This window comes from Lepisosteus platostomus, chromosome 2, assembly GCF_059453375.1.
Source record: "Lepisosteus platostomus isolate fLepPlt1 chromosome 2, fLepPlt1.hap1, whole genome shotgun sequence".
In the NCBI taxonomy this organism is placed as follows: Eukaryota; Metazoa; Chordata; class Actinopteri; order Semionotiformes; family Lepisosteidae; genus Lepisosteus; species Lepisosteus platostomus.
Window position 1 is genome coordinate 1511816 of NC_142612.1, and position 13837 is coordinate 1525652.

Sequence of the window (13837 nt, forward strand, 5' to 3'; positions counted from 1 at the left end):
ATTTCCAGTGCTGAAATATGGATGTCAAGAAAAATTCTTCAGATGTAGTTTTTGCAGATAAAACAAAACTTTGCAGTTTGAGCAAAATAATTTCTATACTGAATCCTGTATTTACAAAGGCAGACAGATGATGGCAAACCACTTTGCTAAACTACCTTCACGGTTCAATTTACACTAAATTGAAGGCACAACCAAGGCTGAAGTTTACTTGAGTAAATAAGGGCCAAGAGTCTTCCCACTGCTCATGGCAGGATCCGTGACATCACGCTGGCTGGAGGATATAAATGTGCAGGACTGAGGAAGACAGGTAGGGAAGGCTGGCTGTGTCCTCCTGAAGAGGCACACTCACCCTGGGAACAGCTGGAAACACCGCACAGCCTACTCAGGAGGAAATCCAAATTATTTATTTATTGGTTTGTTTGTTTGTTTGTTTGTTTGTTTGTTTAAATAAGAAGACTCCCACACAAAGCCACCAAACATGGGATTTTTAGTAAGTATTTTTTATGTACTCTATCCTTAGGTGTTTTCAGTGTAGTTTTGTGTTAAAACAGCACATATCTGCTCATCACACTGCAAAAAAAAGTGGAGCAGTGGCACTGTGGCTAAGGATCTGTGCCTGTGGCTAGAAGATTGTCGGCAGAGGAATCCTACTCTGTTGGGCCCCTGAGCAAGGCCCTTAACCCCAACTGCTCCAGGGGTGCTGTATAAATGGCTGACCCTGCGCTCTGACCCCAAGCTTCTCTCCCTGTCTGTGTGTCAATAAAGTGATCTCTTAAGTGTGGTACTGGACTCTGTTTAAATGACAATTGTGGGCAACAGACCTGATGAAGCAGCCAAAGAGTAAATCTCACCACTGTCTAATTTACCACTTGACACAGCAGCTTAGTCACAGATTTGAGAAGATGGGTGTATTTTCAGTATGAAGAATGAATTTTACTTTTGAATCTTTGGCATCTTAACCTCAGTTAACATATTTATTGTCCTCTAAGGGTATAGCCTTATGACAATCCAATAGGCTTGATATACAGTACCATAAGCAGGGTTTCTGTATTTATGTATCTGACATCTTTTGCTTACAATCCATTAATTGTTCTTTACAAACTGTTGATAAGATAAGAAAAGATAAGGATAAGAGTTGATTGGACCCATTGCACATGTACATTGTAGTATAATCTCTCAATTGGTGCAAAGCGGTCAACAAATTTCATCCTGAGGACATAAATTGAATTTGTATGAAGGGGTCCAATTCAGGTTTCCTCTTCAAATGATCATTGAACCTTTTGCATTGCTAACCATTCTGTCTTCCCGCTGAGTGCAGTAGCGACAATAATAATCTCCACAATGTCTTAGGAAGGACACAAGTATGAAGCAACTCCAACATCAGAGAAAGAAGGAAAGAAGAAGAAAGGAAAGAAGAAGGGACATAGAGACATAGAAGAACTGAAGAAGGAAGTTGATTTGGTGAGTATCTCATATTTACATTGTTTTTGTAAAGTTACTCTTCACTTGTAGATAGTGTTTTCTCTTTTACATTGAGAGTAAGAGTGTAAAATGCAGTAATTCAAGGGGGGGAAATGAACCTATAACATGGTCTGTGCAGAGTGACAGTACTGGAAATGTGAATCTGGGGTTCAACCATATTTGGCATGCCGCATGATCAGTAATTGGCCTTTTTTAAACGAATGAATCATTGAGCTTCCCCAAGAGTCATGTTTCCTTAAGTAAAGAAACATGACAATGGTAAATCGTGAATCTGGAAAAATCTTAACTGGTGTGTTGCAAAAATCTTAAACATTGAGCACTTATTTTCTTAGCTAAAACATATATATCCTATACAAAAAAATATATTTATCAGTACAACCTCTTGTTATCACTTTTGTTTAATCTGAAAAAATATAATGGTTAACATCTTGTAAATATTGAAATATTAATATTTTGTCACAATACTATTTGATTAAAGACCTTTTGTACTCAGGAATTTTATTAACTTTTTTATTTAGGATGATCATAAGCTAGCGTTCGATGAGATCCAGCGGAAGTATGGCACTGATCTCGAACGGGTAGGTTTCTGTTCTGCGCTCCTCCGATCACTGGGGTAATCCTTTCAGTACCTTTTATCACTGAACATTTCACATTTCAGTCATTGTATTGGTATATTGTATATATATTTTCACACATTTTTAATCCAAAATTTAATTCTAATCCATTGATACCTGAAGAGGTATAGCTCTCAAACCTGGTGGGTTTTATCCCACTGTTGAATCCTTCAATTAAAGTTTAATTAAAGGTTACTGAATTATGAACATAACTGAGCTTGTGCTGTAGGTTTGGACATGATGGTACATATGATATCTTAAAAATATTAAGTTTACCAAACAAATTTTAATTGAGAATCTTTGAGTTTTAGAAAAGAAAGTTTGGTTGGTTGGTTGGTTGATTGATTGATTGATTGATTGATTGAATTTTTTCAGGGTTTAACCATCAGCCGTGCCTCTGAGATCCTGGCGCGAGATGGCCCCAATGTCCTGACTCCTCCTGTCACCACCCCCGAGTGGGTCAAGTTCTGCAAGCAGATGTTCGGCGGTTTCTCCATGCTTCTGTGGACTGGAGCCTTCCTCTGTTACTTTGCTTATGCAATTCAACAAGCCACAGACCCAGAACCCGTCAATGACAATGTAAGCACATAGGTACAGGTCTGAAACTTTAAAGACACGTATAACATAGTTCTTGGTGACGACAAGTGTCTTTTTCTATTTTCCTGCAGCTGTACCTGGGAATTGCACTTACTTTTGTTGTGATCATTAGTGGCTTCTTCTCATATTACCAAGAAGCTAAAAGCTCCAGGATCATGGATTCATTCAAGAAAATGGTTCCACAGGTATTTCTTTTCATCTATTTAAAGTCAAGCCATGACAGTCATGCTTAATATATTTGTTCCTGGAAGAAAATTCACAATAATACTTGGTAATGGAATGTCTTTAATCCACAGACACATCTTATGCCATGTGACTAATTGTTCTAGTGAAATGAGACTAAATGAAACAATGATGCATAATGTATCCAACTGGTTTATTACACAGGAAAACCCTTACCTTATTTGAAAAGAAATGGAATATGCAGTATAACTAATTTGTCCGTTTTCAGCAAGCGCTGGTTATCCGAGATGGTGAAAAGAAGAGCATCCATGCAGAGGAGGTTGTTGTTGGAGACCTGGTGGAAGTGAAGGGGGGAGACCGGATACCTGCTGATCTGAGAATCATCTCGGCTCACGGCTGCAAGGTTGGCTAATTCTGTGTAACAGAAGAAGTGACATCTCCATCGGACATACAGTAGCTGTCTTTTCCAAACGTTGGTAAAATTACAGTTTTCTTTCTCTGCAGGTTGACAATTCTTCCCTAACTGGTGAGTCTGAACCTCAGACCAGATCTCCTGACTTCTCCAATGAAAATCCTCTTGAGACCAGGAACATTGCCTTCTTCCCTACCAACTGTGTTGAAGGTGCGGGTTTTTATCCAGTGTCATTCTTGAACTATTTTATTAAGTTATTTACATATTTTGAGAAGCATGTGATGCACCTAAAAGTCATTTCTCATTTCCAGTTTATTTTAAACATTGCAATAAAACTGCATTCTACAGCAAACCATGTACTGTGCATCCTGTTTATAAGGCATTCATTAATACAGGGTATTATTACAGGGTACATTAATTTACAGGGTCGGACTCAAGAAAGAATGAGGATTTTTTAAATTACTAGTTATTGTGTATCTCTCTTCTTTTAGGCACTGCTCGTGGGATTGTCATTAACACTGGCGACAATACTGTGATGGGACGTATTGCAACTCTTGCTTCTGGTCTGGAAGTTGGTCGCACACCTATTTCTATTGAATTAGAGCACTTCATCCGCATCATCACTGGGGTGGCGGTGTTCCTGGGGGTCTCTTTCTTCATCCTCTCCCTGATCCTTGGCTACAATTGGCTAGAGGCCGTCATCTTCCTGATTGGAATCATTGTGGCCAATGTACCTGAAGGTCTCCTGGCTACTGTCACTGTAAGAATAACATTTTCTCAATAAATACCATGAAACGTAAATAGGAAAATATTGTTGGCATAAAAAGATAGTTAAGGAAGAAAATAATTTGAACCAATAATGGCAAGATCTCATTGACACTGAAGATCATTTAAGCAAATTTTCACTTTGTTTTAAATTTTTAAGACAAATTGATTCTCTATTTAAGTTTAATTTTGGCATTTAGAAAGTTAGACAAACTGTAACATTGTTTAATGAACATGTAATGTATAACATATTGTAATAACTTGACATCTGATCATCTGAGTCCATTCTCTGTTTTTAAAATAAGGAATTGAACATGTAGAGCTTCAGTTGGACTAATCTTTGCTTACTTTATGCGTTTACAATAGTTATACTTGTTAATCTTTCCCTCTCCCTCAGGTCTGTCTGACTCTCACAGCGAAACGTATGGCCCGTAAGAACTGCCTGGTGAAGAATCTGGAAGCTGTGGAGACTCTGGGGTCCACCTCTACCATTTGCTCGGACAAGACTGGCACCCTGACCCAGAACAGAATGACTGTTGCTCATTTGTGGTTTGATAACCAAATTCACAAAGTTGACACCACAGAGGATCAAAGCGGTAAGAAAAAAGTTCACTTTCATTTCAACAGATAATTAAAAAATATATATTTTTTCAATCTACAAGACTCTTATATCTTGGTTCAAACTCCTCATCCTCAAAGCTATGAATTGTGAAGCCATCCACTTCTTCTTGCATTGTGAGCTTTAAGTATTTTTATGTTAAAAGCAGATCACAGAAAGATCTCTCCAGTTGACTGATTCCATCCAGTCATATTCAGTCAAACAGGTACTCTCTGGAAGCTCCTGCCCGCTGGAAGTTCATAGCACCATAAGGATTGTAGCTGCCGATGTCATGTTCCATCCTTTTTATGAACATACAATTAACTAATTGGCCACCTAGAAAAACAAAATGTAACACAATGACTTTTAATTGACCGAGAAACCTTCTAGAGATGAATTGGATTTTGTAATGTTCTTCATGTCTGGATTCTTATAGGTATCTCCTTTGACAAAAGCTCCCCATCCTGGCCTGCTCTGGCCCGTATTGCTGGGTTGTGTAACCGTGCTGTGTTTATGTCTGACCAGGAGAATTTACCAGTGCTGAAGGTAACACTGTCTTTGTGAATACATACTTAGTACGTAGTGAACAAGTCCTGTTTTTTTAGTTTTTATGTATTGTCTTATATTTAAAAAAACATGTATAATTCAATGCTTTCATGTTAATTGATATATAGACATATTTTTACTTTAGAGTACTCTTGTTTGTGCTAGTATCACTACTGTATCACATATTACACAATTAAAAAAAGTCCCTCTAACAAATGGTATCCCAGTAAAATATCACAAAAATCCATAATGAATAATGTTTTACTCTATGCATTAGACTCCCATTCCCAGTATGGATTTTTGCATTTGCAATGGTAGTTCATTATGTTTGTTTCTACAGAGAGATGTTGCTGGTGATGCCTCTGAAGCTGCCCTGCTGAAATGTATTGAGATGTGCTGTGGGTCTGTGAAAGGAATGAGAGATCAGTATCCCAAAGTGGCAGAAATCCCCTTCAACTCAACCAACAAGTACCAGGTACAAACATTAATCCAGGTGCCTAAAGGCAAACCACAAAGGCCAGTTCTCCAAACATGGATAAGCACGACAATTTTTGTATACTGTAAATCTGGACAGACTCTCATGTGTGCTTAACACAAAATGGTTTTTGTCTCTAGCTGTCTATCCATAAGAACCCAAATCCATCCGAATCCCGATTCCTCCTGGTGATGAAGGGCGCCCCAGAAAGAATTCTCGACCGCTGCTCCACCATCCTGATGCAGGGCAAGGAACAGCCTTTGGAGGATGAGATGAAGGATGCCTTCCAGAATGCCTACCTTGAGCTCGGTGGCCTGGGAGAGAGAGTGCTTGGTAAGTGCACAGCCACAGTGCAATGGTTCAACTTGGAAATGTTGGCACCTACTGTAAGTAGGTTCCTCAGCAAATACAGATGGTGACATGTTTGTAACTTCGATACTGTTCTATTTACCATCTGCAGAAAATCCAATCTTTTCATAAAGCAAAATTCTTAACTGAGGTGTGGCCCTGTGTTGTCTGTAAGTAGATAAGATTGAATCCCAGCAGAGGCAGAGCTGCACTCCTTACACTTTAGAAGTAAAATTCAATTTAATTCAATTTATGTTTACATAGCACCTTTCACAGCAAGGCTGCCCCAAGGCACTTAAGAACGCTGTGTGACAATGCATGACATTACAATACAGAAAGAGAACAAGCCAGAAGTCAACGGAGGAGACAAACCAAAAACTCCTCTGTCAGGAAAAACCTCTAGAGGTCCAAGGTCAACTGGCTCCCCAATCCCTCTAGACATGCTAAGATTATATTATTCTAAATAATCTCTGTAGACCAGAAAATCCTCCTAAACGATAGCTGTATTCGCTATGTCCCTTTTGAATCCATAGCAGTAATGTAGTATTTAACTCGGGCACCATCCAGACATGTGGGGAGGAGAATAGGATAGTTTAGTCAAATGTATCTACAGTGTACCTGGAAAGCCAACACTGAGACACACAATGGCATGAACAGCAGCACCAGCAGCCATAGTTGCAACAAACTATGATGTAAGGTGTGAGTAGGCTAGGCTGAAGTAACAGATTTAATAGTAATAATAGTTTTAATAGGTTTTATAGTAAGAAGAAAAATTGGCAAGTAAATAAGTCAAATAAGTGGCAAGTATAATTGTCACAGTGTTAAAAAATGTTAAAAGTAAAGAAGTAAAAATTCTGTATTAGTCAAATTGCCATAGTGTGCGTTCTAAAAACTGGTGGAATTGTGATTCCAGAGCTGGGACACAGTAATTCTTTCCCTAACTGGACTTTAAAAACCAACTCTAGAACACACAATAATAAGAAAGAACTGAGTCTTCTGCGACTTCTTTTCTTGAGGGAGATTTGCTGCTGAATCTGCTGGTTCCTCATGTTCCATTTACTGTCCTGCAGGATTTTGCCACTTTGCCCTGCCTGACGACCAGTTTACTGGAGGGTTTCAGTTTGACACCGATGAGGTGAACTTCCCAACCGAGAACCTCTGTTTTGTGGGCTTGATGGCCATGATTGATCCTCCCCGTGCTGCTGTGCCTGATGCTGTTAGCAAGTGCAGGAGTGCAGGAATTAAGGTAACTTGCTTTTTTAATATAAGCATTCTGTCATGTTGGTTGTCTTAAGCAATCTGGAGTCATCCTTCCCTTTATTGCTTTCAGGTTATCATGGTTACTGGTGACCATCCCATTACGGCCAAGGCCATTGCAAAGGGTGTTGGGATCATCTCTGAGGGCAACGAAACTGTGGAAGATATTGCAGCCCGTCTGAAAATCCCTGTTGCTGAAGTCAACCCGAGGTATAATACCAGAGACATTAAGCTTCTGTGGCTCAGGTTTCCTTCATTTCGTTGCAGTAATACTAACTGACAGGATGTAGGTACAGTATTAGGAGAAATCACTTCCCAGATGTTGACTAAAGAGTTTATTTTGTTTGGGAAATGTGGAAATTTGATTTATTTATGTAATACAGTACATGTGTAACAAATTGAGAGAAGGAACTGATGCCTTTCTGACTGTTAGCGTTGTGAGCAATGTATATTACATTAGGCGTAAAACACAAGAGCCTTGGAATAATTAAAAATGAACTTCCATGCCGCTTTAATTACATTTTTTAAATTACCTTGTTTTATAGAGATGCCAAAGCCTGTGTAGTTCACGGCAGTGACCTGAAGGATCTGACTTCCGAGCAGCTGGATGACATCCTGAAACACCACACTGAGATCGTGTTTGCTCGAACCTCTCCTCAGCAGAAGCTCATCATCGTGGAGGGCTGCCAACGACAGGTGCTGCGCAGTATTAAGTTACTCCTGTTCTGACAATAGTCATTAGCCTTGACTAAACACCCTAGATTGGGTTCTACACAATACTGTGGTGTATAAGGCATGAGAAGAGATCTGACATCTTGTATTACATAACAGGCTTGAAAACATATCAGACTTTTTCATTTTATTCCAGTCAGTTGTTTTTTTTTTATTTCTGTATTAAAATGAAAGAATTTGATAAACCAAAGCATATGGGCCATCTTCCTACTTAAGGCTTTCTTACAAACCAGTAAATCCCCTGTCCATCTACAGGGGGCCGTTGTAGCCGTGACTGGTGACGGTGTGAACGACTCCCCTGCCCTGAAGAAAGCAGATATCGGTGTTGCTATGGGCATAGCTGGATCAGACGTCTCCAAACAGGCTGCTGACATGATCCTGCTGGATGACAACTTTGCTTCCATTGTGACCGGTGTAGAAGAAGGTAAAGCAAGTGTGTCCCAAAGTTTCTGGGACTGTAATGTTAGATTCCATGTGAAATTGCCCAAAGTCCTCCTTTTGCTTGTTTAAAAATTGCTTCTTTTCCTACTAGGCCGTTTGATCTTTGACAACCTGAAGAAGTCCATTGCCTACACCCTGACCAGTAACATTCCTGAGATCACACCTTTCCTGCTCTACATCATTGCCAACATTCCTCTGCCACTGGGAACTGTCACCATTCTGTGCATTGACTTGGGCACTGACTTGGTGAGAGCAGCTACATTTTATTCATTTGTTCAAGAACTGTCTTTTTTCTTCTTAAAACTCAATTGGAACGGTTACACACACAGTATGGCAAACCACAATTCTAGTATCTCATGTACAATTATTAATTATAATACTGTGGCTGGAATTTGGATTTCATATATAAACGTTCCAGAACCCTGAAAGGCTAACCACTCTTCATGCTCCACAGTTGCAACACTGTACATATCTAGCAAAGGGTACTGTTTACTAATACCAATACTTAACTATTAAAATTAATTTGGAAGTCACAAGGAGCCAGAGTTCGATGTAAACAGCAAAGAGGGGGTGTACTGTGCAATGCGAAACGGAAGAACGGCACCTTTACCGTGCTCTGGGCATTCAATAGAGCTTAACTTTAATGTAACTCTCTTTCAATGCAGTTTCAAGCCGCCACTGTTGATAACATGTTAACAAAGTAACTAAAAATCAATTTAACTCTGATTCCTATACTCATACACTGATAAGTCTACTCTTCCTGTCACTGGGGCAATTAAGTTTTGACTGTATGATCTCCCTGTAGACTATACTGTATAGGTGAGAACGTGACTTCGTCCCCTTAAAAGATAGTGTGGAGTTTTGCTGCAGCAGGTGACCCAGGCATTTGGCCCTGCTGAAATAGCTGCTAGCCTAGGAGCTAGGCTTTGTGATCATGATCAAGTCTCAACAGTGTCAAACAGAACACACATGTTATCTGTATAGCCTTGTGGTAACCTTGCAGATACACATAGATCATTTCATTTCACTGATAAAATTCTAATATCTTTCATTATTTCAATGAAATAATGACTTAAACCCATCGTGATATGTACAGTTATATGATCAGAACACTGTAGTCAGATTTTAGAAGCAAACGTGTACTGTCATACAAGCAGCAGCAAACCAAAAAGTGAGGCTCTGCATCCAGTTGCATTTTTGTTACTCTTCTAGTCTGTATCTAAGGTATTCTCAGAACAGAGTTATTTCATCATGAAAATGTAATAGATGAGTGAACAAGATAAAACAGTGACCGTCTTAGATGTGGAGAAATGACTCAAATTAAGAGGTACCAGAACTTAGGTCTGACCGGTTTAGGCACAAATCCCACTTACAGTGTCTTAGTCCAGACTGTTATTGTGGGAATGAAGATAAAAAGTGCAGCATTTGTGCACAGGATTTAATAACAGGCTTTTAAATGTGTCTGTATGTCCAAGATCCCTGCGATCTCCTATGCCTATGAAAAAGCAGAGAGTGACATCATGAAGAGAAACCCCAGGAATATCTTCACCGACAAGCTGGTGAATGAAAGATTGATCAGTATGGCCTATGGTCAAATCGGTAAGAGCTTTATTTTAGCAAAACCAAGAGAACAAAACAATTGATTTTTTAAAGTATTATCAAGAAAAAGTCAAAGTATAATAGTACTACTTTTATTTGTTCTGTATTCTGTAGTAAGTCAATTTAAATGGCAATACCACTTTTTTTAATGAGGAAAATTGGGAAGGTACTTCATAGCATGTTACAGATAAGAGAGGCAGGTGTACTTCACAGCGAATTATGAACAAAGCTGTTGTTTGCTGAGTGCTTGCTGATAGTGATGTGAAGCTCCATGCACACACCGCTGTGCAAATGTCTTAGACATGTCGCACTATTGGATTCTTTTAACTCTGTGCTTTTCTTTGTGGAAAAAATGTGGAAACTCAAATTTTACAATATAAAATACAACAAATGCTAGTAGATCTGTATAATGCAATACAAAAAGAACATTAGCTTTATGGATGTTACCAATCAATTAAATTGGACTGGTAAATGTGATGGTTTAGCTACAACAACATTTCATATTGCTTATCCACGTATGCTTTACCTTGACTTGTCACCATGGATTTTTGAGGATTTTGATCAATGTGAGTTAAAGATTGTGAAATAATAAGCTTAGTTCCTCCTCACACAAAGTTACATTAATAGCAAACAAAACAAATTTATCAGAGGTGAGCTATGATAGATCTCCAATAAATGCACAGTAAATTTTCAATGAACTTTTAATCCTGCTTTTGACAGACAAATGCAGCTATATATATACATTCAATGACAAAAGCCTGCTAAGAATGTGCAATTGGCCCTTTTTGTTCTTTCAAAAGTACTTTAATGCACAGCAGTGAGGAACACTTACTAGGATTCTGGAAATTAAACTCGATGTTTGATGGAGCATTTCCATTGTACCCTTTATAAATGGGTTCAAAAGTAGATGACATTCAATAAAACTGTCAACCAAATAAATTTAAAAAATCGTCTTTTTCTTAGGAATGATTCAAGCCTTGGGAGGATTTTTCACCTTTTTCGTCATTCTTGGTGAATATGGTTTTCTTCCGTCAAGGCTTATGGGAATCCGTGTTACCTGGGATGACAAATATATCAATGACTTGGAAGACAGCTATGGACAGCAGTGGGTCAGTATGATCAATCATTCCTTGTAAATGAGCAACTCTTTGAGCTCAAAATATGGAAAAAACACAAACCCATATAACATTTCTCATCCTCTTCTGTTTTTCATTTTTATATAGACCTATGAGCAAAGAAAGATTGTTGAGTACACCTGCCAAACAGCCTTCTTTGTCACCATTGTGATTTGCCAGTGGATGGTGTTAATCATCTGTAAAACAAGAAGAAACTCAGTCTTCCAACAGGGACTGAGGTAAGTTTATTAATACTGGTCTTAATAATGTAAGGAATCTTCAGCAGTACAAAGATGCTGGAAAAAAAACGAATGCATATGCTAGTTTCCTTTGTTCCTTTGTTCCAAATATTTTATTTGCATGTCTATTTTTTATGAAATATTAAAGGTATGTAATCCATTAACACCCTCTGGGATGTGTGCACAGTTGAACAAATTGCTGAATTAGTTCACAGCCTGCCTCCTCCTGCTTCACAATCCTTTGTGTGAAGAAGTGCCTCCTGTTCCCTGTTTGAAATGCACCTCAGCTTTCCTAGATGACTTCATTTCTTTGTGTTTTGTCCACAAGAAACAAAATCCTGGTCTTTGGCCTGTTTGAAGAGACGGCGTTGGCTGCCCTCCTGTCTTACTGCCCAGGAATGGACATTGCCCTCAGAATGTACCCACTCAAGTGAGATTTTATTTTTTCTTCTTGTTTTTAATTAGTATTACTGTACTTGCTGTCACCAATGTGTAATGCTGAATACATTGCATTTAGAAATGCTCTATATTGAAAGCCATGGGCAACAGAACATGTGGCAAAAAGTACTTTGTGTAACCAGACTCTTGCTTACATGGGACTCTAATTCTAACTTTCAAATTGTCCGTGTCCATCTCCGTAATATTCAAGAGTAGACAGTACTGCCTCCATACGTGCTGCTAGAGATTCTTTACTCCTTTTCAGGCCCCACTGGTGGTTCTGCCCCTTTCCCTTTGCTCTCTTCATCTTCGTCTATGACGAGATCCGGAAATACATCCTCCGACGCTGTCCAGGAGGTGAGTGAGAACACAAGATTTCAATTTTCTTGGCATTACTTTCTGCCCCTGCTGGACGTTAGAGTAATACTAACGAGCAGAACTGACCGGACACGTACAGTAATTCGAGGGTTTCACTGAGAACGTCTAAGCGATTGGTGGCTAACTGGCTTCTGACGAAGCTTATTGCCACCATGAAATCGCAGACCCGAATGGCTAATCTGCAGTGGGAGTATATTCAATAACCTCATTGAATGAGTGGCACTGAACATGCAACAAATGCAGCGGGTTCCAATATTTTATGTGTTTATTATTATGTACTTTTTATGTGATGTTAATACATTTTGGGAGTGCCTGATTGACTCAGATGTCTGGCTTTTTTGCAGTCTTCCTATGGTCTTTGTTCTTTGGGTTTGGGGTAACTTTTCACATGAGTGGAAATTTGAAAGAATAATATATTTTTTGTTCTTTTTTCAGGTTGGGTGGAGAAAGAAACATACTATTAGGATTCTCTACATCATACAGGCCGGTGCATGAGTCTTACAGCTCTGACCTTTAACAGCTCAGTTAGAGAATCAAGACTTTTTGTGCCTTTGTTGTGGAGTACCTAGAACTGTATGTTTTTAACTCTGTAAATGAAAATAAAATTTCACAGTTACTATCTGTGTCTGGTGGTTCAATTTATTTGATCATATTAGCTTGCACTAACTGTATTTATTTGCTTGAGAGCTAAAAACAGAATGCATCTCCAAGTTATTCTATTTTTTATACTAACCATTTACAATATTTAAGCAATTTCATCTCTCCCAGGTTTCAAAACAGTTTCACTTTGTAGAATTGTTGAATGAGAAGTTAAATATAATGAGTCCTTCAATATGAGGAGATAAATTGATTTCTAAGGTATATTACCAGCACTGTGCTGCTCATGTTGTTTTCTGACTTCATGGGTGGTCAACAGCTAATGCCAACCAACCTGCATGTGTGCTGTACAGTCTGTCAAGCAGCTGTGTGCAGTTTCATCTATTGTAATAATTGTGAGAGGGCTTAATAACTCTAGGTATCTGTAGGTACAGCATATTTAGGTACACTAAAAAGACTTTTAAACAAAAAGGTAATAAATAAAAATAATTATAAGTCATACATGTGAAATATTCAGCACTTGCCTCAGTAAATAAAATAAAAAACAAGCATCCTACTGCTCTGTAAGAGGAAATGTCACATTTATTTTCCTTTGCTTTAAAACAACATCTGTTCTTCACTTGCATAACAGCTCTGTTTCCAGTGCTGTCAACAGAGCAGTATAAAAATATACACAATGGAAAAAACAACTTTGATCTCAATTTACATGAGCCAGTCAAAATAATAGACTCTTTATTACCATCTAGTGGTCAGCTAGTGAAGTGTAATGCACATGTTGTAACAAACTCGGTAAAAAGCTTTCAAAGGCATTCAAATTAAAATAACAAAGATTACAAATTCTTTGTCTTGAATTTTAAACCTTTAAAGTCCTTTTCACCTTTTATTCAGAATTGTTTTTTTTTTACTTTTTCAGAAGTTGAATTATAGTAACTTCACAAAACGTGAGTCAGAAAAACTCAGGCAAATAGGTGTTTGCTTAAGCCTTTACATTTTTTCATAATGCATAATTGGCCTTAGGCTA

At 38.4% G+C, this 13837-nt stretch overlaps 1 protein-coding gene across 1 annotated transcript; it reads left to right on the forward strand.

Annotated features, from left to right (window-relative positions):
• Nucleotides 1–292: 292 nt before the first annotated feature.
• Nucleotides 293–12838, forward strand: LOC148675649 (sodium/potassium-transporting ATPase subunit alpha-1-like). Its single transcript, XM_088644493.1, has 23 exons — nt 293–490; nt 1351–1461; nt 2001–2060; nt 2472–2675; nt 2765–2878; nt 3145–3279; nt 3381–3498; nt 3780–4048; nt 4451–4649; nt 5088–5197; nt 5538–5672; nt 5813–6005; nt 7091–7266; nt 7351–7487; nt 7823–7973; nt 8265–8433; nt 8542–8696; nt 9926–10049; nt 11013–11158; nt 11273–11403; nt 11732–11833; nt 12107–12198; nt 12655–12838. The coding sequence occupies exons 1-23, from the start codon at nt 479–481 to the stop codon at nt 12681–12683; spliced, it is 3072 nt and encodes a 1023-aa protein (XP_088500619.1). The 5' UTR covers nt 293–478; the 3' UTR covers nt 12684–12838.
• The last annotated feature ends 999 nt before the right edge of the window (nt 12839–13837 follow it).

Bases quoted from the DNA above. Each gene is read 5' to 3' on its own strand.
- LOC148675649 (XM_088644493.1), top strand. The intron at 4,650-5,087 runs GTAAGAAAAAAG...GGATTCTTATAG, and splicing joins CACCACAGAGGATCAAAGCG to GTATCTCCTTTGACAAAAGC. The intron at 8,697-9,925 runs GTGAGAGCAGCT...TGTATGTCCAAG, and splicing joins TTGACTTGGGCACTGACTTG to ATCCCTGCGATCTCCTATGC.